General features: G+C 41.6%; 1 protein-coding gene across 1 annotated transcript; it reads left to right on the top strand.

Moving 5' to 3' along the window:
* The first annotated feature begins 13296 nt into the window (after positions 1-13296).
* Positions 13297-25502, top strand: LOC115684383 (probable inactive receptor kinase At1g48480). Its single transcript, XM_030609117.2, has 3 exons — positions 13297-14551; positions 15078-15121; positions 24816-25502. Exons 1-3 carry the CDS (start codon positions 13395-13397, stop codon positions 24998-25000), a joined length of 1386 nt encoding a protein of 461 aa, XP_030464977.2. The 5' UTR covers positions 13297-13394; the 3' UTR covers positions 25001-25502.
* The last annotated feature ends 18 nt before the right edge of the window (positions 25503-25520 follow it).

Raw genomic sequence — 25520 nt, 5'->3', positions numbered from 1 at the left:
AGAATGTCCCGGGATTTGACAAAAATTCAAGATTTTCTTTTGCAACTTCCAATCACCATCAACAAAATGAGCAGTGAGACACATGTAACTCATATTTTGACAAGAAGTCCACGTGTCCGTTGTGAGACAAACCCTTGGAGATGTATCGAAAAAATATTTTTTCAATTTGCATCTTTCCTCCAAGTAAAACTTATAACAGTCCTCCCTCAATGTGTTCCTTGAGGGGATTGAAAACTTCGGCTGGATCCTACTCACGAATTGCCGAAATGCCTCATTTTCCACAAACTTAAAGGGTAATTCACCAATGATGAACATCGCTGCTAGGTCTTTTCGACTAGTTTCTTGGTCAAATTTCCATGGACCAAATGACCTAGAACTACCAACCCCATCAAGTTGACCCGAGACACTTTTTTGCCTTTTCTCAATGTTCGCTATGGAAATTCCTTACATCTACCTAAATGATTACGCATCGCACTAGTCCCTTGAGAGGTAGAACAACCAATAATAGCCCCGCAATATAAACATTCAGCTTTGTCTGGGTTTTCTGTCCTTTTATAGTGTTCCCACGCAGAAGATCTCGTCCTCCTCCTATTTGTGCCACTAGATTCACTCATTGAAGTAGACATCTACCAATCTATGACAATTAAAACCTGAAATTATTATAATTCAAGTGGCCGTGTCAAGTTAACAAACTTTGTATGACAAGCAAATACTTAATAGAAGGGGTGGCCATTAAAGTACATAAAGAAAAGAAAAAAGATAAGGCGAAGGCAAAAACAGAAACATACAGCCTATATAACCCATTAGTGACCAGCAAAACATGATCTCAAAATATTGGGTAAGGCAAATACTGCAATTCCATTAAAAATAAGTTAGGAATTATAACTCCATTCTGAAAACCGTCATTTTAAATTTTCCCTAAAAACTTCGCTTGAAAAAACTGTACAATATTAAGAAAGAAAACCCATTGCATATGCAGTACAATCAAATTCTTAGGCACCACATATAACCATGCAATTTTCATGACAGCAAAGGCCTTGACAAAAAGACCAGGACTAGCTAAGTCATAGCTAGAATATACCTCAACCCGTGGCTGTCCAGGAAGCGATTTGCTACAGCAGTGCCTACCACTGCATGACCAGCTTCATGGCGTGCAACAACTGCCTTCTCGCTTCCGTGCAACTTCACAGTTTTCTTCTCGATGCCCTGGTACAGGTTAACAAAGAGACCATTTATCTTACCAAACAACATGAACTTAGCCAAATGCTCTTATTCATTCTGGCCATATTTTTCTTCTTGCATAAAGTGACTTGGCCAAACTTAAAAGACATTCATAAAAGAAAATGCGCAGGAGAATTCCAACAGCAAAACTACAGAGTTGTTCTTAGCAAGAAAATAGGAAAGCCATCTATCTAACCAAAGTAGGATGAACTTTGTCAGTGTTTTTAATCAATCACAAAGTCATGGAGGGAACAAGCCAAGGCCAATTCAAGTAATAAATGATCACACTGATCTCAATAGACACTTGTCATAAATGGCTACAGCCATCCCAAGACAAGGCCTAAAGCCAAAAAGACACAAACAAATGAGTAATCAATAAGCACCATGAACAGAAGGTGATCCAGAATGAGGTGGTTCCATGTAATGAATCAATATCAGATCGCTTGAAGCAGACACTCACCTTTACATAAAGCTTGCACTTAACTTCATGGACAATCACGATTCCCTTTTCCTCGGATTTTTATCATCAGAAGCACCAGCATTTGCAGAAGCAGAACTTTGGAAACCTGACACAAATAAAAACCAAGGATGAATATAACAATGTGCTTACAAGAGATAAATAAGGATGTACAGTTGGGTTAAATCCTAGAGTTTGTTTCTATCATACATCTAAAATTTCTTTAGCGCCATACTAGCGGGTTAGTCCCAAGAATAGCCTTCCTCATAAGTTGGGGGAAGCAATGCACCTTGCATTCAAAGGATCAAATCAGATGCAGTACATTGCCAAGTATTGTGGGAGAAACCATCAAATGTAGAAAATCATTGTAACAGCAATTTCTCTTAGTCATCAAATTCTAGAAGACAGAAAATTGCGTACATAATCCCCTAATAAAGCAATAAATCTAATAAAAAACATCTATGATCAAAAGCATCTACAGTGCGCTCCCCATAAGCAAAGCCCGTTATGATCGCATTCCATGAAACTACATTCTTCTCAATCATCTCGTCAAAGAAATGCCTCGAAGCCACTGCATTCCCACACTTTGCATATGCATCCACCAGACCGTTCCCAACAGTCACATTTGTAACCAACCCAACCTTGACCAGACCTCGAATTCATGTTGTTAAAAAACACAAACGCCTCCTCATACAAACCATTCACCAAAAAGACTCCAATAACAGTATTCCACGAAATGACGTCCCTCTCGGCCATTTCGACAAACACCTTCTCCACGGAATTCAAAAGCGAAAAAGGGAAGAGCAATTACAGTCAAAGGCCGATAATAGCCGAATTACTACTACACGAGGGAACGGCCCCGCCTCGAACGCGCCGGAAATCAAATCGTACAGCACAACCCCAAAACTCCACCGCGCTCCCGGAGCTCAAGAATCCAAAAAACAAGATTCCGACGGGAAAAAAACGCGAGCAGAAACGGAGAACGACCCAAAACCCCACTCCTGGAAACAATGAGAGTTCACAGAGATGCGAGCGATGGGGTGGAGGGGGGCGGGGGGCGAATCGATCGGATACCTCGGCGGAACAGCCACGGACTTCTCGGAGGACAACCTTCTCGAGGCCATTGACGCCCTTGCAGTGCTCGACGTACACGGTTCGGTTCGGTTCGGTTGGGTTCACTGCTCTGTGGTCGGCTGCGTGATGCTCCGGGTGCCCCGCGCCAGCGGCGACAAGCTCGACGCTCTCGAGGGCCGGCGGTTGTGATCCTCGCGGTTCCAATTTGGAGTGGGGGCGGTGGGGGCGATGGGGTTCCTGGGCCTCCCCGTGGGGTTTGATGAGTGTCGTCATCGGCAACGGCGGCGGGGGCGGGGGCGGGGGCGGGGGCGGGGGCGGTGAGTCGATGGGGAGGAAGAAGAAGAAGAGTAGGGACGGCGGCGAGAGGAAGAGTGTGGAGGGCCGTGAGGAATGAGGATGGTTTCGGCGAGAGGAAGAGTGTTTATTTCAGTTCGGTTCGATCCGAACTGATCCGAACCGAACTAAAATAAACCGAACCGAAAAAAAAAATGGTTATTTTTGATGATCCGAACCGAAACCGAAATCGAACCGAAATACACGAAATTTTCGGTTCGGTTCGGTTCGATTCGGTTCATATCTCGGTTCGGTTTTCCAGTTCGGTTCTGACACCCCTATTGTGCCCCTTTATTTCGTCCTTTTGTGGAAGTCAACAATTCCACTTTTGACCGGGAACCACCAAATATTCAAGTTCTCTTTCTTTTGTGGCTTTTAGACGTCCACGGTACGCCTTCTCAAGGACATTAAATAAAGTCAATCAATAGAGAAACAAACCTATGATCAAAGCAAATATTCTCTGTTGATACTCCATTATCTATATCCAACAAAACCACCCGCCCAACAAAATCCAAACTTGAATTGGATTAATGGGCACATCGAATTTGAATAAATCAAGATCCTACTCAAATTTCGTACACGGATTAAAACTCGAGACACAATATTAACAATCTCCACCTTGGCTCGACGTTTGAAGCCAAGTGATAGTGCTCATCATCCACGCCGACTCTCCAAACGCCCCGACAGGCGTTCAATCATAACGGACGTCTATCAAGCCTAAGCAAATCTTGAACTTGTCTAGAGGAATAAAGTCGATCCACATGTCCATAGGATTCTTCGCCACAATAAGCTTCTTTATGATCACATCTTCTTCTGACATATAAATTCTGACGCAGAAATTTCGATCACCAATTAACTCGATTCTCCAGTGATATCTCTAACCTCTATCGAACATCACATCTACCGGATGTCGTTTGCCAAAATCACTAGCCAAGTAATTAGACCACACCACCTCTTCAACTCCTTCTGTTGTTACCATGTTTCCTGTCTCAATCGTCAACAAAACTATCACACCTCGATCCCATTCGAGAGCGCAACATCCCACCTTGGTCGATAAGCTGCGACGTCCCAGGACTCGTCGCCAACCATTCATTTTATCTTTTAATTACGCATGCGGAAGCTACAACAACATTCACCCAGACAACAACAATAAACAGGGATAGATAGGAAAACAGTTCACAACAGTCAACCAAAACACCATTTTAGTTATTTACTTGATTAACAACCCCTGGGAAACAATTTTACAAGCCCACTTCGAGCATTTCCACGCAAGCCTACAAAAAGATACCAGGCTGGGGGTCAATCTACTTCGTCAACAGCGAGTAAGTCAAAAAGTTATCTTCCAGACAGGTCTATCATGCGCTATCCATGTAGAGGGTCGGTGAGTCAAAGTAGGGCGAGTAGGGCGAGTCGGGGTCGTGCTCCGACTGCTCATAATCCGGCAGGTACTTAGGAATAGGATCGGGCTCGGGTTCGAGATCCTCTACTGACCCGTCAGGTGGCTCAACATCTATAGGGTCCCATATCTCGTACCCAGGACCCTCGTCCGGAGGATCGTCAAAACTCCTGAGAAGCCCGTACAGATCCTCACCAGCCCTAATAAACTATGCTTGGAACCGATGGGGGGTCCACCAAGCTAGTCCCTCATCCACCCACACTATAGTCCAATGGCGTTAAAAAACATACGGCTTATCGGGGAACACATGCAGGGAAATAACAGTGTCCATATCCTGCGGTACCCCGAACCGCACTGGATGCATTGACATGCTAAGGTCCTGTAAAAAGTTTAACTACAACAAATGAGATAAAAATCTCAATAAGTTAACGGCCTAAGCCTCGTTTAGAAGGCCAACTCACCTCGGGCTACCTAGTCACGCGATCACACATCATAAACTGAACACTAACAAGCCGATAAGCAACCACATGCATCCTTACCTCGTCTTGGCACACACATCATGCCTAGCCTAAGTCCTCACATGCCACAACAATGAAATAATTATATCACGTAATCGGAACACTTATCGAGATTTCCCATGCATCATGCATCCACACTCGCGCGTGTCTCGATTATAAGGTAAAACCCTCTTGGGCACTTCCCATACCATGCCTAGCAGTTTTCACCCCATAATCAAGCACTATGCAAACATGTGTGTTTCATTTATTACGACCCCTCTTGGCCACTACACATCAAGCGATCTGCAGCAAGATGGCAGTCTTTCGGCATGATCGGGCATTGTCCTACTCCATCGGGCACGGCAACGTCAAACAATCTACAATAAGATGGCATTCCAATGCGGCAACATCAAACAATCTATAGTAAGATGATATCCCGTAAGGAGCATCGAATCCGGCCTTGGGCCGCGACTCGGCATCCGGAGTATCGGCAATCCAGATAATCTTCAGGCATCCGATAAATCGGGTATTGTCAAGCGATCTACAATAAGACCTCGATAAATCGGGCAACGTCAAGCGATCTACAGCAAGACGACTCCGACATGTGATCACACAAGCACTCAAGCATTCAAGCCAATTCTCATCTTTTCAATTAGTCAATGCAAACATGGATCGTACTCATAACAATGTCACATCACAATTCCACGGGATCACACATGCAAATAGTCGCTTGACCTTGAAAAGACATTATTTCAAGACATGCTTTTCTTCCCAAAGCATTGAATTCATTTCTTAAACATAGCGATAAAATAATCTATTTCCAAAAGTTCGTAATCTTTCCTTGAAAATAATCATTCAAATCATTGAGCTAAACAAGCTAATTTATACGGCGATTTCGAACCTCGGAATCACAATTTAAGCATAAAACAATCACAATTCTGCATATAAATATAAAAAAATATTCGAAAATATTAATATTTAATTTTCGGGAATTAATTAATTTAATAATAAAATATTAATATTAAATTCCGAAATTTAATTTATTTAATTAAGAAAATATAAATTATAAAATAATTTCATAACTTATTATCAAAATAGCGATAACTTATCGCCCAACAACCGATAGCTTATCATTTGAATAGGGATAGCCTATCACCCAAATAATAATGACTTATCAATCAATTACCGAAAACCTATCGCCAATTCACCAATAACTTATCATCCATTTCATTGATCACTTATCATCTCATCATCGATAATCTATCACCGTTTCCATTAATAACTTATCATCCGACGATAACTTATCACCAAAGGTTATCCAATAATCCACTGATAACTTATCCCCTAATCGCACTTAAATAACCACTAATCACCGTTAACTAAATCTAAACTATCCTAAGTAAGTTTAACAACCTAAACAATGGATTAGGGGTTAACTTGCTCATCTAACGACGATGACGACTGTCCGCGGTGGCTTCGGTTGGCGGATGGCAAGCAACGGACGGGTGGAGGATGGGCGCACTGGCTAGACGGCGACCAGAGGCAGTTCGGTGATGGCTCGGGGGTTGAGTCAAGGACGGAATGGTGGATGGCGGTGGTGTCTTGGCGGCCTAGACAGCGGCTCAACTGGCGGGCGTGCACGGCGAACAGCGCAACTCGCGCGCGGCTTAGACTGACCGGCTACGGGCGACTGTAGTGCGGCTAGGGCGGAGCTACTCGGCCAGAAGTGGAGCTAAGGTGGTGGTGGTTCGACGACGAGGAAGAGCAGCGCACAGCGATGGTCGGTTCCGGCGAAAATCGGTTTGGCGGTGGGCGGAAAATGAAGAAGCCGAGAAGAAGAAAAAGAAGAAGATGGGGTTGGTGGGGGAGTCGGTGGTGGTCGGGCTACCAAATGGAGGAGAGAGAGAGTCAAATAATTGGCCCCAAAAAAAATATCTCCCATTAAATCTTCTTTGCTTGACACTTGTCCCACTAAGGGCATTTTTTGTAATTTCTCACCTTTGCCCCTTGAAATTACCACTTTGCCCTTGGCCCATGTACCAATTATGGGCTAACTTATCCTTATTGGGCCTTGATGGCCGACCCCCTTGGGCATGAGGCCCAATGGGCTCTTGCCCGGCCCACTTCCGTTTCTCGCGTCCAATCCCCGATTCTTTAATCCTTATCCGAGGTTATAATTTCAATGGCAAACTCGTAGAATTGTGAGGCGACATCCTATAGTTCGGTTGTGAAATCCTTGAACATTCGATACTTAAAATTGGATCATAATTCATGACCGAAATCAATTAATCGCAGTTATAGTACATCTCAAACTAACGGGTAGCTTTTAGGAATAAATCCTCAATAGCCTTTCCCATTTGATTAGTATTCCCCGAGTGATCAGGTCAGGGCGAGAATTAATTAATAGATCATCGATGAAATCACAATTTCATATAACACCAAATTAGGTCGAATTTTCAGGATATCACAGAAACCATAGTGTCTCGCATCGATGCCTTCCAACTCATAGCACAACTAACATAAGTAAAGGCATAACTGCTTAGTAATCGACCATCTTTCAGGCTCCCTGCATGACCCGGATTCACAAACCCAGTTACTGCCATACTACCTGAACTACATCCTCTAAAACATACCTCAACGTCTGTCGTCCCCAATAAAATCAGGAGGATCCACTTCACAGCATCATAATGTATACTTGGATTAATCGTATACATTCTCCTGATTGCATGTGATAGATCAAGCCTAGCACTATCCATGTCATAATTCAAGTAACCAACAGTACTAGCATGTAAAGCATGGGACAAGTGCTCCACCTCCATCCAAGTACATAGTGACAGACTAGATAATTTATAATATGCATCAAGTGAGATACTTACAGAATTTCTCAACTGCATGTTGAAGCATTTTGACGCTTTTCCGATATAACTCCTCCGAGTTATTCGCAACATTCCAGCAGTCTCTCTCTGCGTCCCCATACCTAAAACTATCTCTACTGCACCCAAATTATCTATTTTATTATTTGCATATAACTGTTGCTCTATCCCATCCACCTCTGCTAACCACCTTGAAGCTATAACAACTGCGACCTCGGAACAACTGTCAACTGCTATGGAATCTAGGGACTCTGCGGACTTTGTCACATCAACTGTACTTTGAATATCTCTAGGCTCTCCTTGAAGCTCCACCTACTTATGAACACCGTCCAGATTTTTCTCCTCAATTGATCCCTTACTCCTCTTCTGAAATAGAGCAGATTCGTCAAAGGTAACATCTCCACTAAACATAAAACCGGATGAATCTCTCTCTATGCACCACAGCTTGTATCCCTTCACCCCATGTGTATAGCCTAGGAATATGCACTTCCTCGCCCTCGGCTCCGACGCGCCATCACTCACACAAGCATAAGTAGGGCAACCGAACACTTTTAGTCCAGTGTAATCAGCATACTTACCCGTCCACATTTCCTTAGGAGTTTTCCAATTAATTGTTGGTGATGGTGATCTATTCACTAACCAACAAGCGGTATTCGCGGCTTCAGCCCAAAAATCTTCATTTAATCTAGCATTGGAGAGTAAAGAACGAGTTCTCTCCAATAAATTTATGTTCATCAGTTCTGCAACTCCATTCAACTGTGGTGAAATGGCAATAGTGCGATGTCTCACTATGCCTTCATCTATACAAAACCGGCTAAGCTCTTTTGAACAGAATTCTAACCCTTTATCAGTTCTCAGGCTCATGATCTTTCTTCCGATCTACTTTTCGATCATCACGTTCCATGACTTGAATTGACCAAGCACCTCACTCTTGTGCTTAAGAAGACAAATCCAGACTTTTCTCGAAACGTCATCAACAAAGGACAACACATACCTAGCACCTCCCTTTGACAGAACTTGAGAAGGTCCCCATAAGTCTGAGTGTATGCAGCCTAAAATCTCCAAGGTCTGATGAACTGTCATACTGAATTTCACTGTCCATTGACTATGCATGTCGCAGTGATCACATAAATTCAACTTCTCAATTCGATGTCCTCCTAGTAGACCCCTCTGACTCATAATAATTATCTCACTCCCACTCATGTGTCCAAGTCTCATATGCCACAATCATGTCATGTCCTCTCCTGAACCTCAGAGAATCTAGCAGATAAGCCAATCATTGTTTTTCCTAGGAGGAAATACAACCCGCAATCTATCTTCCCCTACATCATAGTAAGCACATCTCGAGAGACCTTTAAAACTCCACCTTCAACGGAAATTCGGTATCCGAACCTATCAAGAGCACTCAACGAGACAAGATTCTTTCGCAATTCCGGTACATGTCTTACACTTGTCAATGTTTGCATGACCCCATTGTGCATCTTAATTTGAACTGTTTTGATCCCTACTACTTCACAAGCAGCATTGTTTCCCATAAGCACCTTAACACCCTCCATGCATTGATAGGTAGTAAACCAATGTCTAAGTCACATAATAAGAACATCCAGAGTCAAAGCACCCAATCATCACCTGATGAACTCGTGGTGACTATTAACACATCATCGGCATCACTAGAACTATTATCCATTATGATAACAATATTACCATTGCCTACAGACTCTACCTTAACTCCTTTACCCTTGTGCTTCAGACAATCTCTCCTGTAGTGCCCCTACCTCATTGCAGTGATAATGTCGACGGTTCCGAACATTAGACCTCAATTTAGAGCGACTCTTCGATCTGCTCCCTCTGGAATCTTTGCGTTCATCTCGACCTCTAATAATCAAACTTGCGGCATATTTTGCGCTAAGTTATCTTCTTGTAACTTCTTTTGCCAATCCTTAGAAAATAAGGCGGATTTTACCTCTTCAAAAGTAATTGTAGTGCACCCCTATAGCAGTGAATCCATGAAGTGCTCAAAAGAATCCGGTAGAGATGCCAACAACATCATACCTTGTTTCTCATCAGGCAAGGCTTCATTGACGTTCTTCAAGTCCATCGTGAGTTTGCTCATCTAAGTGGGCTCTAATGGACATGCCTTCAACCATCCGAAACTGAAACATCATTTTCAACATATACATGTAATTATTCAAACCCTTCATCAGATAAAGTGCCTCAAGTTTTGCCCACAGCGTTGCGGCATCCTTCTCTTCGGCCACTTTAATTAATACCTCATTCATAAGATTCAACAGGATTATACTCTTTGCTCTCTCCATCATCTCTACCTTATCAGCGGCTTTCATTATAATTGGCAAATTATTTTCGCCATCCAATGCCTTGGCCAAACCTTGGGTTGTCAATAACACATGCATCTTGACTTTTCATAACTCAAAGTTATTCCTCCCGTTAAACTTCTTAATCTCAAATTTTGTTCCAGACGTAATTGCAATAATAGAATTTCCAGACAGTGATCAGACAAGCAAAAGCCCCAAATCAACTCTAGAAACCCTAATTTGGCTCTGATACCAATTGTTGCGAATGTAATGCGAAAAACGTTAACGGATCTTGCAAATTATATCAATGCGAAATCACCAGAGAAATAAAAGAAGAACAATAATGACACCATAGATTTACGTGGTTCAGTCTGAGTATTGGTACCTACGTCCACGGGGAGGGCCAGCGGCAAATAATTCACTATCAAATCGGAGAATTACAGAATTTCAATCGCTCACACGCTCGAGTGAGCGATTGAAATTCCACTTTTGTGCCCCTTTTGTGGATGTCAACAATTCCACTTTTGACCGGGACCCACCAAATATTCAAGTTCTCTTTCTTTTGTGGCTTTTAGACGTCCACTGTACGCCTTCTCAAGGACATTAGATAAAGTCAATCAACAGAGAAACAAACCTGCGATCAAAGCAAATATACTCTGTTGATACTTCATTATCTATATCCAACAAAACCACCCGCCCAACAAAATCCATACTTGAATTGGACTAATGGGCACATCGAATTTGAATAAATCAAGATTCTGCTCGAATTTCATACACGGATTAAAACTCGAGACACAAAATTGACAAACTCATTCCTAAAGTTCCCCGTGACTTTCCCATGCAGTCGCAACTTTCGCAACTTTGCTAATGCAATTCCAGTTCACCATTGCTGCTTCTCTTCCTTCTGATTCTGTACGGCAAATATTACAAATAATTGGCCTCATCTTTCTTTTAGAGTGCGGTCCACCATTGCAGAATGTTTGCCTTTATTTTCACGAAAGGGTCCCCCTGAAAAAAACAAATTATGGATATTTCGCAACAAAATCATGGCTTTTCCCTAACTTTCTAAAAAGTTGTGGGAGAAGCCATGCGAGATCAATGGGAACGTAGAAAAGAAGCCGCATGGGAGACTCCTCAGCGTTCAAGACACTTCCTTGTAGTGACATCGTCGACCATGAGTAAAAAGAGCAAGAAGACGACCTAAAGAGACTGAAGAAGAGGAAGAAGCCGTATCATGCTGCCATAGCGGGGCATAATGTGCGGAACTCTTCACATCATGGTCAATGGTTCTAGAAGTTGTGTGGTCTTTGAAAAGAAGGGGGTGGGAGTAAAAGAAAATTAAAAGATAAAGACTGAGAAGCTGTCTGGTGCGGTGCAACTATTGATGTTTGAATGAAATTTTGTCCTTGCTTCCACTTGAAATCATGCGTCTGGCCAATAACATCATATTGGATAGGTTCACCTCGCATTATTGATCATTGGTGAATGAAAATAGCTTTCATCATAAATTGCTTGTGAAAATTTCATAAACTTCTTCAAATCAATATGATGAGCAAAAGTTACTTTACTTATGGTAGAAGGGGGGAAAAAGAGTACATAGCACAAAAAACATATATAGTGCTATAGTAGGCCAACTAAGAGCGAAAGGCTTAACATGTTCTCATGCTCTAAAGCAGAATTAATGCTCCTAACATATTCCATGCAAAACCAATCATAAACAATCATTGTTTTTCTATAATTCCAACTGTCTCTGCTGTTATACACATTATATATGGCATAAGATACTAGCTGCATTCTAAGCTGCATTTTTTGTGATTATGTACCAATTGGAGTATCACGATATGCAGCCAAAAATATGAAAACAGAAATAGAGAGCCATTACAAGTTGATTCAATCTCTTATTGGGTATTATTTTAGTTCCAAGAGAATCCAATGCGCCAAATTCCCTAAGCTTCCAGCTGGGTTGAGTTTTCATCTGTTTCTAACAATTGATTAGGTAATTATAGTTATATCAATTGGATTATATACAATATTAGGAAAATGACAAAATATAGTCGTATGGATGTTTTGTACAATTTCCGTACTACGACATTTTTCGTAAATTTCAATACAGAAAAAAATTAAGATTAATTTGATTAGTAATGTTACACTTACAAATAACATTCATAAGTGATTAATAAATCTCGTGTATATTCAATTAACTTGGTGTATATATATGTCAATAGATTTATTGTGGATGAAGTAAGTTTTCTAATCATTCAAATAAGAATTCTAAGGGTCACGGATCATACAAATGCGCAAAGAATTCTAAGTGTCCATTTGTTTGAAGGAAAATTATTTCCGAAAAAATATTTTTCAATTTTTCAATTTTCGGATTGCAAAAAATTAATTGATTAACGTAAAACAACAAGCTTAGATGAGGGGAAAACGATTTCCCCATTTGGACCTAAACAACCAAACAAATGAAAACTAAAAATTTTCCTTAAAAATGAATTTTATAAAGGGTTAGTACCACGAAAAACCTCAATCTGGTACACCTGTAACAATTTTACCCCTAATTAATTTTTTGACCACCAAAAACCCCAAACTCGTACACATGTGACAAATTTACCCAAAACTTATTTTTTGACTAACAAAAACTTCAAACTGGTATATTTGTGACAAATTTACTCTCCGTTAAATTGGTTCAGTACCACGAAAAATCATAAATTGGTAAACTTGTAATAAACAGAGGAGTAAAACCCCAAATTGGTACATCCGTCAACTGTCACGTGTCATCAAACTCAGTAATTTGACGGTAAAATTTAACGGAAACCAACAGGGATTAAATTTGTCACAGGTGTACTAGTTTGGGGTTTTTTGTGATTAACAAATTAATTTGGGGTAAAATTATTACAAGTGTACAAATTTGAGATTTTTCGTAATATTAATTTTTTTATAAAATGTATTTTTTTTTGTCATCAAGTTTGCATTGAAGCAAAGTATCCTAAATTTTGTTTTCACATTACTCCTCTATCTTCGTGCCCAAGTAATGGACGTTGACTTGTTGTAGCGCTTTGTCGTTGACCTCCTGATAATAGACGAAGAAAATGGGATGAGCAAATGACAAGAAAAACCAAACCAAAAAGAGGAGAAGAAGAATGAAGAAAGCTATTGCGCTTGGGTGGTGAAGCCAGAGCCAAATCAAACGTGTGCATTTCAATTCGCTCTCATTGGATAAGAAGTTACGCCATGAACAACCTGTGGCGAAGGATTGGCAACAGGAAGAGCAGCAGTAAATCAACATCGGAGAAAAATGAGACCCTGAACAAGCCGCAAGAGCCTGAGCCGGAAAAAAATGCGACACAGAACAAGCCGCAAGAGCCTGAGCCAGAAAGAAAAGACCTGGTGTTGTTGGGGAACCCCGCGAAGAGGTTCGATCTTGAGGATCTTTTTAGGGCCAGTGTGGAGGTATTGGGGAAAGGGACGGTCGGGACGACTTACAAGGCACACCTGGACGATGGGACCACGGTGGTGGTCGTGAAGAGGCTCAACCATGTGGTCTTGTCGGCCGAGGATTTCGGGGACAAGGTCGTAGCTCTCGGAGTGATGGACCATAAGAACCTGCTCCCTCTGAGGGGTTATTACGACAGCAAAGACGTGAAGATCCTCTTGTACGATTACATGACCTTGGGAAGCTTGTCGGACCAGTTGCACGGATTCAGAGAGATTCTCCTGAGCTGGCAAGTCAGGCTTTCGATTGCCCTGGGAGCTGCCCGAGCCATCGAGCACCTGCACTCCCAGGCTAGTCACCATGGGAACATTAAGTCGTCCAACGTCCTCCTCACGCCGTCCTACGAGGCCCGGGTCTCCGATTACAGTCTCCCCCACCTCACAAGGCCTGCCTCCATGGCTGGGGCAGACCCGTCAAAGGCGGATGTGTATGACTTCGGGATGTTGCTTCTGGAGCTCTTGACTGGGAAGCCGCCCACCCAGACTCTCCTCAATGTGGAAGGTCAAAGTGTAGATCTTCCTACTTGGGTTGAGTCCGTTGTTTGCGAGAGCCGGCCTACTTGGGTTGAAGTATTCGATGTGGACCCCCAGGACATTGAAGTGGCGATGTTCGAGCTGTTGGGGTTGGCGACCCGTTGTGTAACCTCGAATTCACCTATGCGCCCTCGGATGTCTGAAGTACGGAGGATGATCGAGGAGTTGTGTGGCCCCGGGGAACAGTGGGATTTGGACTCACAGCCCGATGACGTCTATGAAGAGACCGAATATGCAGATTCTTGGCTTATTGGTAATACACAGGCCGAGAATGCACTTTCCTGGCCGATTGATAATGCACAGGTAGATAGGGGCTCACAGCTCAACCAATTCAGCGAAGTGAACGGTGATATGTATACTCGGTGAGTTGATTTAGAGACTGGCAGAAAAGCTTCGTTGCCTTAATACATCACCACTGCGTTTAGCAAAATAAGATCAATTTAATCTTTTCCACGTTTGCCATAGACAAGTTAATTACTGAGGAAGTCAATGTCAAACTAAAGAAGAGGAGCGGGAAGGAGTAATAGAAACATGCGAGTTTCGCATCTTTGATGCAATTAAGAACAGTAAGGAGTTTCAGGCCATTGGTTACTTGTATAGTAGGAAGAACTAGCGAGGGTAACTACCTACGAACAATCTTTCATGCAATAAGAGAAGGCTCCACCCAAAATAAATGAATCAATGACACAAAGCTTCCCCTAGCCCAAAGTTACGTGTAAAAATCCATAAAAAAATTTGTCAATCGTCTTGGATATATCGAACTGGGATGACTTCTTGATTTCCCTTCATAATGTGGGTGCTTCTCTGGCTCCTTTAAGATGCTTGACTTGAAGAAATTTGATTTAATCTTGGTGAACGATGTCCTTACCCAGTAGATACTTTTCGCAGGAAACCACCAGATGGGGTTATGGAAGTTTCTGAAAGAGTTTATGGTAAGTTTTTTAAATGTTCAATATTGGTCTCTTGATAATTTGAAAGTGCAACATTGGCAGGGTACCGTTTTCTACCTACTTTCTTTTGCTTTAGTGTTCTGGATTCATTGAGCTGGCATTAATTGCCTCTACTTTTGTATTCTACGATTTACCTTCTCTTGGGACAAAGGTACTTCAACAATGGGAGAATTAACAGGAAGCCTGTTTGGTTTGGCAACAAACAGTTTACGTTACTGATATGCTTCTGCTAAAGCATTGGTGGCATACTATTACCATAGTAATTTTGCAGAATCAATAGTTATTTTTTGGGAGGGTGTGAAATGGGGTTCTAGGGCCACAAAAATCAAGGATGGATTCCATAGACTAGTGTCACGGGCCGACTGTTCCTTGGCCGTGGAATAACCCGCGCAGCGCCTGCCGCGTCGACCGCGCTAGGCCAACCTTCGTCCACTAGCTGTTCCCAAGAGCAACATGGCGAATATCTTCTTCATATTGGATCGTACCACGCCCAGCTTGACTCGGGCGTCTAGTCCATCAAGCGAGGCACAGATTTCGTTTAGGTACGACAACTAGTTTCGGCTTGTCATGGCCTCATCAGGAGAGCGATATCACCTCCCGATTAGTTTGTATACGGGAGGCCAACCCCGCTTTCAGAACTCTTAAGGATATATTCTTTCTATCCTAGAACTCCTAACACCAACCGTCCTGATACCACTCTCGCAACCCAGTTGTATTCACCCTTTCTGCATCCTCACTCTTCACTAGATAACCCCAAGCACCACTCACAAGGCTCATGAGTACAAGAGAATCACGATCTGTGACATTCTCCCCCACTCAATTCCGCAATGCCCTTGTTGCGGGCTAGTCTGTTGCTTCCCTACGTCAATTCTCACCATCAATGCCGCTTCCTTTGGGACTTACATGAGTGGTGGACGCTCGCCCAACAAAACAACTTCTCTCCACTGGTTGCTTCGGCAGACCAATGGAGGTTTCTCTTTGTTGATAACGTGATAGTAGACCCATCTTGAGATTCGCCAGATCAATCCAGGAATGTTTTCCCTATTCAGTGAGGAATTAGTTCTTTTCCAGTGCCCCTGTTCATCCTAGGAGCAAGTCGAGAGCCGCACTTTGTCCGAGCATTCTTTTGGCCCCGGTGATTCACTCTCCGCCCTTGTAGGACCGCGTAGACCACAGGTTTTCTGCGACTGACTCACCTACTGGAGAGATCCTGCTCTAATACCACTTGTCACGGGCCGACTATTCCTTAGTCGCGGAATAACCCATGCGGCACCTGGTCGTCGATCACACCAGGCCAGCCTTTGTCCACTAGCTGTTCCCAAGAGCAACACGGCGAATATCTTCTTCGTATCGGATCGTACCACATCCAGCTTGGCTCATGCGTCTAGTCCATCAAGCGAGGCACAAATTTCGTTTAGGTGCGACAACTGGTTTCGGCTTGATGTGGCCTCATCAGGAGAGTGGCATTAGCTCCCGACCAGTTTGTGAACGGGAGGTCAATCCCGCCTTCAGAGCTCCTAAGGGTATATTCTTTCTATCCTAGAACTCCTAACACCAACCGTCCTGATACCACTTCCACGACCCAGTTGTATTTATTGGGATTTTGGCATCTAAATCCCATAGAATTGAATGAAAAATGTGTGGTTGAAAGTGTCCCACATTGAATAGAAGAGAGATGGGAGATGGGTTCAAATAGTTGAGCCTCACAAATGGGTTTGGGCCCCAAGGGATACTCCACTTTTGTGGAAGAGAGAGGACCTACGCCAAGCTAGGTCGGTCCCCCAGCGCGCGCGCCGCCGCCGTCCGTCCGGTTCGGTTTCGGGTCCACTCTCTATCGATTTTTATTTTTTCCGAACAGACACATTGTTTAGAAATTATTTATTTATTTATTTTTGGACAAACAAACATGTCTGTTCGTGAGGTTCGGTTCGCCCGAACGAAAATCGAAGCCCTTCGCTGCTGTTCACGAACCCTTGTAACTCTTCATTTTCGCCACTAAGATATGACAGAACAGTTAGTTCGAAAAGTGACTCTTCGTGGCATTTTATATATTCCCGCGAGACATTTTCTCGACGCACTCTAGACATTTTTCACTTCATCATTTTGTGCGATTGTTCTGCAAAATTGCGTTCGAATGAGTCCTCCGGATACGTACCGCTTCGGAGGAATGAGATCCGTTCTATCCTGGGAGATGATTGTCCAATATCTTCGGGTACTGATTGAGGGGCAAAATTCGTCTTAAGGACACGACGTTATTTCGTTGGGCTCGGATCAACATTTTACTTATTTGTTTGCACTGCTTTCAGGTTAGTTTCCTTGACTTTTGATTTCAATTTCTAGTATACGAACTTAGCCGACAACAATCTTAAGACGAATTTGCTTCGGTTCTGTTCGTATATTCTTATGCGTTGTTCATTGAGTTTTTCTATCGAATATCATATTGCCGTTTCTTTAATTCGAACTTTTGTAGAGTTCGTATGTTCCTTGTCATAGTCGTATAGAATACGATTATGTTTGTACATTCTGGTCACACATTCTGTTCGTTAACAAATTTTTCGTTTCTGTTCATATTAGAAATTTTCAATTCTGTTCGTGAACAAATTTTTCATTTCTGTTCGTATTGAAATTCTCAATTCTGTTCATGACCAATCGACTCTGTTCGTAGTCATATATTTCCGATTCTGTTCGTGAATATGTTCTGTGTTTATATTTCAGAAATGGCTTCGGCTTCGACTCCAGTTAATCCTATTTCGAATCACGGAGAAAAGCCAGAAAAGTTCAATGGTACGGATTTCAAAAGATGGCAACAAAAGATGTTCTATCTCACGACCTTGAACTTGGCTAGATTCCTCAATGAGGATGGTCCTAAATTGGACGTTGGAGGGACAAATAAAGAAAAGCTTGCTGCTGTGGATGCATGGAATCATTCTGACTTCCTGTGTCGCAATTATGTCCTCAACGGTCTGGACAATACTCTCTATAACGTATATAGTCCGCTAAAAACGGCTAAAGAGTTATGGGATAGTCTGGACAAGAAATACAAAATCGAAGATGCCGGATTGAAGAAATTCATTGTCGGTAAATTTCTGGACTTCAAGATGGTTGATTCAAAGACCGTCTTAAGTCAGGTTCAAGAGCTTCAAGTGATTATGCATGATATTCATGCTAAAGGAATGACTCTAAGTGAGACATTTCAAGTGGCTGCATTCATTGAAAAATTGCCACCATCCTGGAGAGATTTCAAAAATTATCTCAAACACAAGAGAAAGGAGTTGTCACTTGAAGACTTGATTGTTCGGTTGAGGATTGAGGAAGACAATAGGAATTCCGAGAAGAAAGTTGGCAGCAATCTGGCGGTCTCAAGGGCCAATGTTGTTGAAGAAGGATCAAAACCCAACAAGAAGAGGAAAATGCCTAGCAAGTCTGGAGAGGGATTCACCCAAGGCCTGAAGAAGTTCGTTGGCAAGTGCTTCAACTGTGGTAAGTCTGGACATCGAGCCAAAGACTGCAGAGCCAAGAAAAGACAGAAAACTCAGGCTAATGTGGTGGAAGAAATTTCCAATGGTGTTGATGATATCAATTTAACTGCTATGATATCCGAGTGTAATATGGTGGGAAACCCCAAGGAGTGGTGGATTGATACTGGAGCAACTCGTCATATCTATGCAAATAGATCGATGTTCTCGACCTACACAACTGTAGGGGGTGATGAAAAACTTTATATGGGTAATTCATCAACTTCTAAGGTTGAAGGTGTCGGAAAGATTGCTCTAAAGATGACATCTGGAAAGATTGTGACACTAAATAATGTTCTGCATGTGCCACATGTTCGTAAGAATTTAGTGTCTGGATCTCTCCTTAGCAAGAATGGCTTCAAGTTGGTGTTTGTGTCTGATAAGTTTGTACTCTCCAAGAATGAGATGTATGTAGGAAAGGGTTATCTTAGTGATGGTCTTTTCAAGTTGAATGTAATGACTGTTGTACCCAATGATGTTATGAATAAAGTTGTTTCTGCTTATGTGCTTGAGTCTCCTAATTTATGGCATGCTAGATTAGGACACGTTAACTATAAGTCGATAAAGAAATTAATGAATATGGGACTGTTGCCGAAATTTGATTGTTCAAGTGAGAAATGCCAAGTGTGTGTTGAATCTAAATTTTCTAAGCCTCCTTTTCATTCTGTAGACAATAGAGTCTCAGAACCTTTAGATTTGATATACACAGATATATGTGATATGAAATCAATACCGTCAAGAGGTGGTAATAAGTATTTTATCACATTTATAGATGACTGCTCGAGGTATTGTTATGTTTATTTGCTTAGTAGCAAAGATGAGGCTGTGAATGCTTTTAGAATTTATAAGTCCGAAGTTGAAACTCAGTTGAATAAGAAAGTTAAAATGATAAGAAGTGACAGAGGAGGTGAATATGAATTTCCTTTTGAGGAAATTTGTACTGAGTTTGGTATCGTTCACCAAATGACTCCTCCTTATACGCCGCAATCTAATGGAGTAGCGGAAAGGAAAAACCGGTCTTTAAAGGAAACAATGAATGCATTGTTGAATAGTTCCGGTTTACCACAGAATTTGTGGGGGGAAGCTGTTTTGACGGCGAATTTTATTTTAAATAGAGTACCCCACAGAAAGACACAACAAACTCCCTATGAGAAATGGAAAGGCAGAATGCCTAACTTGAATTATCTCAAAGTGTGGGGGTGTTTGGCTAAAGTTGCGGTTCCTAAGCCTAAAAAGGTTAAGATAGGACCAAAGACTGTTGACTGTGTCTTTATTGGATATGCACAGAATAGCAATGCATATCGTTTTCTTGTTCACAAGTCAGAGATCCCAGATATACATGTTAATACGATCATTGAATCAAGAGACGCTTCGTTCTTTGAAAATATATTTCCGTATAACATAGTATATGAGCCAATTGATAATAACAAGAGGCCTCGAGATACTATATCTAGAAGTGATCCAATGGAGGATGAACCTAGACGTAGTAAAAGACAAAGGACTTCCACGTCTTTTGGACCTGATTTCTTAATGTATCTGTTAGAGAATGAGCCTCGGACATTCAAAGAAGCTGTGACTTCGCCAGAAGCCCCGTTCTGGAAAGAAGCTATCAATAGTGAAGTTGAATCCATATTGTCAAACCATACATGGGAATTGGTTGACCTTCCTCCTGGTAATAAACCACTACAATGTAAGTGGATTTTCAAGAGGAAAATGAAAGCGGATGGTGCTATTGATAAATATAAGGCTAGGCTTGTAGTAAAATGATACAAGCAACGAGAAGGTCTTGATTATTTTGATACTTATTCACCTGTTACTAGAATTACATCTATAAGGATGCTAATTGCCATAGCAGCGGTGTATAAGCTTGAAATCCATCAAATGGATGTTAAGACGGCCTTCTTAAACGGGGATTTGGAAGAAGAAATATATTTGGAACAACCCGAAGGGTTCATTGTTTCAGGACAAGAGAAGAAAGTATGTCGGCTTATCAAGTCACTCTATGGATTGAAACAAGCACCGAAACAATGGCATGCTAAATTCGACCAAGTTATGTTGTCGAATGGTTTTAAGATTAACAGTGTGATAAATGTGTATATATTAAGAACACTCATAATGGTTTTGCCATTTTGTGCTTATATGTAGACGACATGCTTATAATGGGCAGCAATAGTGAGGTTGTTAATGCGACCAAACGCATGCTCACAAGTAAATTTGATATGAAAGATATGGGGGTTGCAGATGTTATTTTAGGAGTTAAAATCCATAAGACATCTGGAGGATTAGCTCTATCACAATCCCATTATATCGAGACGATTCTTGGAAAGTACAAGAATCTAGATATTGTACCAGTAAAGACTCCGATAGATGTTAATTTACATCTTTCAAAGAATACTGGTGAAAGTAAGGCTCAAAATGAGTATGCTAGTATACTAGGCAGTTTAATGTATGTCATGAACTGTACTAGGCCGGACATAGCTTGTGCAGTTAGCAAGCTAAGTCGATTTACAGTTAGTCCAAATGAAAATCATTGGAAAGCTATGAAACGTTTATTGGACTACTTAAAGCATACTCAAGATTATGCTTTGCATTACACAGAATATCCAGCGGTACTTGAAGGATATTGTGATACAAATTGGATAACCGGCACTAAAGACACAAAATCGACAAGTGGATATGTATTCACACTTGGGGGAGCGGCAGTGTCTTGGAAATCATCCAAACAAACTTGTATTGCTATATCCACTATGGAATCAGAATTTATTGCTTTGGATAAAGCCGGTGAAGAAGCAGAGTGGCTTCGAAATTTCTTGGAAGATATTCCTAATTGGCCTAAACCAGTGCTCGTTGTTTGTATACATTGTGATAGTTAAGCGGCAATAGGAAGGGCAAGGAATGTCACGTATAACGGTAAGTCTCGACACATACGTCGAAGACATGACACAATAAGACAACTTCTTTCTAGTGGAATTATCACCATTGACTATGTGAAGTCAAAAGATAATGTTGCGGATCCATTGACAAAAGGCCTAACTAGAGAGATGGTTGCGAAAACATCAAGGGGAATGGGTTTAAGGCCTATAAACAAGTCATCATAGCGGAAACCCTACCTAGTTGACTGGAGATCCCAAGATCTAGGTTCAAAGGGACAACTAAGTTATGAAGACAGTGTAGAGTACTGTCAAATTTTTTACTCATTCCCGGATGAAGACAGTACTAATATGTAAAGGTTAAGCAAAAGCTTTTAATGATTCTGACTTGAGTATGTGATATATTATATGTTCAGAAATCACCTATGTTAGTGTGAAGTGAGGGCCGCTTCTGTGAGAATTGAAAAGGCCGAATTCTCTAAAACACTCATGAGACCAGGCGGTGTTCATGGCCAAAACGAACACAGCAGTGAGAACCAATTTTGTTCGAGAAACAGTTGTGTGATTTCTATTGTCTAGGCTTACACCAAAGGTCGACAGTTCAAAGACATCAAGTCTACTGATTGACTGAGTAAGTCCGATAGATTTCACTAAGGAAAGTTCAAAGTCTCAGACTACTTATCCTGATGCAACATTTTCTCATGGAATAATCGCACTTTGCATCTCATGCATACACAAAGAGTCATGATATCATAACTTTTCATTCATGTGGGGGATTGTTGGGATTTTGGCATCTAAATCCCATAGAATTGAATGAAAAGTGTGTGGTTGAAAGTGTTCCACATTGAATAGAAGAGAGATGGGAGATGGGTTCAAATAGTTGAGCCTCACAAATGGGTTTGGGCCCCAAGGGGTACCCCACTTTTGTGGAAGAGAGAGGACCTACGCCAAGCTAGGTCGGTCCCCCCGCTCGCCGCCGTCCGTCCAGCCGGTTCGGTTCCGTTCCATTCCGGATCCACCCTCTATCGGTTTTTATTTTTTCCGAACAGATACATTGTTTAGAAATTATTTATTTATTTATTTTTGGACAAACAAACATGTCTGTTCGTGAGGTTCGGTTCGCCCGAACGAAAACCGAAGCCCTTCGCTGCTGTTCACGAACCCTTGTAACTCTTCATTTTCGCCACTAAGATATGACAGAACAGTTAGTTCGAAAAGTGACTCTTCGTGGCATTTTATATATTCCCGCGAGACATTTTCCCGACGCACTCTAGACATTTTTCACTTCATCATTTTGTGCGATTGTTCTGCAAAATTGCGTTCGAAGGAGTCCTCCGGATACGTACCGCTTCGGAGGAACGAGATCCGTTCTATCCTGGGAGACGATTGTCCAATATCCTCGGGTACTGATTGAGGGGCCAAATTCGTCTTAAGGACACGACGTTATTTCGTTGGGCTCGGATCAACATTTTACTTATTTGTTTGCACTGCTTTCAGGTTAGTTTCCTTGACATTTGATTTCAATTTCTAGTATACGAACTTAGCCGACAACAGTATTCACCCCTTCTGCATCCTCACTCTTCACTCGATAACCCCAAGCACCACTCACAAGGCTCAGGAGTACGAGAGAATCACGATCCATGACACTAGAATAAGAAACAGCCGGCTTCATGCAGAAGCAGAGTAATATCTGACTGGAGGTTACTGAGCTGAACTCATTGCCTCCTATCAAGAAACGCTGATTAGCAAGCCACCTTGCATAAGCATTACAGGCCTAATAAATTGTTTCATGTACCCTTGCAATCGCTTTTGATTAACTTTGTCTGCCAATTATTAGTCCACTTCTAGTATCACTCAGCGGAAACTCATGTACCAGGCAACGATTAAATTGTACCACAGGCCACAACTTCTGTGGCCGCTGGGAGTTACCTATTGAAAAGGAGAGCTCATTCAAAAAGTCAACACATGCATTACTTAACACTCCGGAGCTGGTGAAAAGTATTCTAACCAGGATTGCCGACTCCCACTTGACAGAATCTTTAACCTACATTGCTTGTGAATAATATTCTGGTTTGCAGTCAAAAGCAATGTTCAATGATGGAGAACACCTCTGTACAAGTTTAGAAATTCTACTGAGTCCTCTTAAAATGGGTTTAGGCGTAGGCGATTCTTGTCCTGATTCTTGATCAGAGTCTACAACAAACAATTTCATAATCCCTAAGCAAAATGTTCTTAGAAACCCCCTCCAATTGAATCTCTCTAGTCTCCTCTGTTTGTTTCCTCATACTAGATTCTACCACAGATTTGTCATTGTACATCATGTTCTCACTGAATGTAACATCATCAGTTCTTATCGTTTTCCTATTTTGTTCCTCCAAATATCGATAGCCAAAATAATCAGATTCATATCCAACGATAAACATTTTCTAACCTTTGCATCAAGCTTGTTTATACTTTCAAAATAAATGTGCACTTAACATAACCAAAATGTTTCGGATGCTACAGATTTAATTTCTTTCCAGTCCATTCGTTTTTTTTTTGGTAGTTTGAAATCAAGTGAAACTGAATGTCCAATGTTGATCAAGATGTTGCTTCGTTAACTACATCTGCTCAAAATCAATCCAAGCTTATTTCTCAGTGGGCCCACTTCACTTGGTTAAGAAGGCGCATGAACAATTCACCAAGACTTTTTAAGATACAAATGGATGCTGTTTGTCTTAAAAGGCTGGAAAGCCTAGAAGTAGAAAGAAATATTCTTCGATGGAGCTAATTAGCTACAAGCACTTTCTGTGATTGCTTCCTTGTTAATCTCAAAAGCTCTCGCGGGTGCTACTGTCTTGTCATAAATGCATATTTCACCATTCCCAAATGAACTTGCCGGTGAAAGGTCATAAGCATTCAATAGGTTTATCTGCAGAATGGTGCTTATCCTTCACCACTTCTCTGGAAATATCAATCACGCTGCATGGAAATGATTTGCAGTACATGGGTTTGGTACTTTACAAGAACCTTTCCTAGTCACTCTTTTCTGGAAGTTTATGAGCTTATTTCTTCGGTTTAGTTTCTAAACAACTTTTGACAGCGTAGCAAGTCATCATACACGATTTGGAAGCTATCTTGCATGAGTACTTCATTTTACTTCAAGAAGTAAATTCATTTCATAGTCTATCAAGTTTATACTGAGCCCAAAGGAAGGACACACTTGATGTTAGATGTCTTCTGTTAGCTTCATCTATATTTGTACGGAAATCTTATGCACATAATGATTTACATATGTGGATGTGGATGCAGTGTTTGAATACTGTCTTACCACGGATTGGTCCTTTTTCGGCCAAATTACCACAGACTGGTTGAAGAATGATGAATATGAGAATTACATGAGAGGCGTAGTTGCAAGACTCCAAGACCAATTTCCTGCTGCCCCTTTCATGGTGCTCAATTTTGGAGAGCAAGAAAACCAAAGCCAAATAGCTTAAGTATTGTTTGAATATGCTATACCCGTCGTGGAATTCCCTCAAAATTATGGAGATTGCCCTATACTGAGAGTGGAGATTATCCACAACTTCTTGAAATCTGCCAATGAATGGCTGTCATCTGATACAAAACAGAACATGCTGTTGATGCATTGTGAAAGGGGTGCATGGCCGGTTTTGGCGTTCATGTTGGCTTCTCTTTTGTTATATAGGAAGAAGCAGGATGGGGAGCAGAAAACACTTGACATGATTTACAAGAAAGCGCCGCGTCAACTCTTGCAGCTGACATCGACACTGGATCCGTTGCCTTCCCAGCTGAGATACCTCCACTATGTTTCCACACAGAATGCTGATTCAGATTGGCCTCCACCAGATCAGGCACTTGTGATAAAAAGTGTTATACTAAGTTTCATTCCTCATTTTGATGCTGAAGGGGGATGTCGTCCTATTGTTAAGATAATTGGACGGGACCCATTTGTGGTTGCTGATCAAAATCCCACAGTTCTGTTCTTGAGGCTTTGTA

The sequence above is a fragment of the Syzygium oleosum genome, unplaced genomic scaffold (assembly GCF_021117445.2).
Source record: "Syzygium oleosum isolate NSW1041296 unplaced genomic scaffold, Sole_v2.1 Sole_v2.16, whole genome shotgun sequence".
NCBI lineage: Eukaryota > Viridiplantae > Streptophyta > Magnoliopsida > Myrtales > Myrtaceae > Syzygium > Syzygium oleosum.
This window is presented reverse-complemented; position numbering and strand designations above follow the sequence as displayed.

Coding starts and splice junctions, on each gene's coding strand:
- LOC115684383 (XM_030609117.2), top strand. CDS start 13,395: ATGAACAACCTGTGGCGAAGGATTGGCAACAGGAAGAGCAGCAGTAAA. Junction 14,552..15,077: donor AACGGTGATATGTATACTCG/GTGAGTTGATTT, acceptor TACTTTTCGCAG/GAAACCACCAGATGGGGTTA. Junction 15,122..24,815: donor AGTTTCTGAAAGAGTTTATG/GTAAGTTTTTTA, acceptor ATGTGGATGCAG/TGTTTGAATACTGTCTTACC.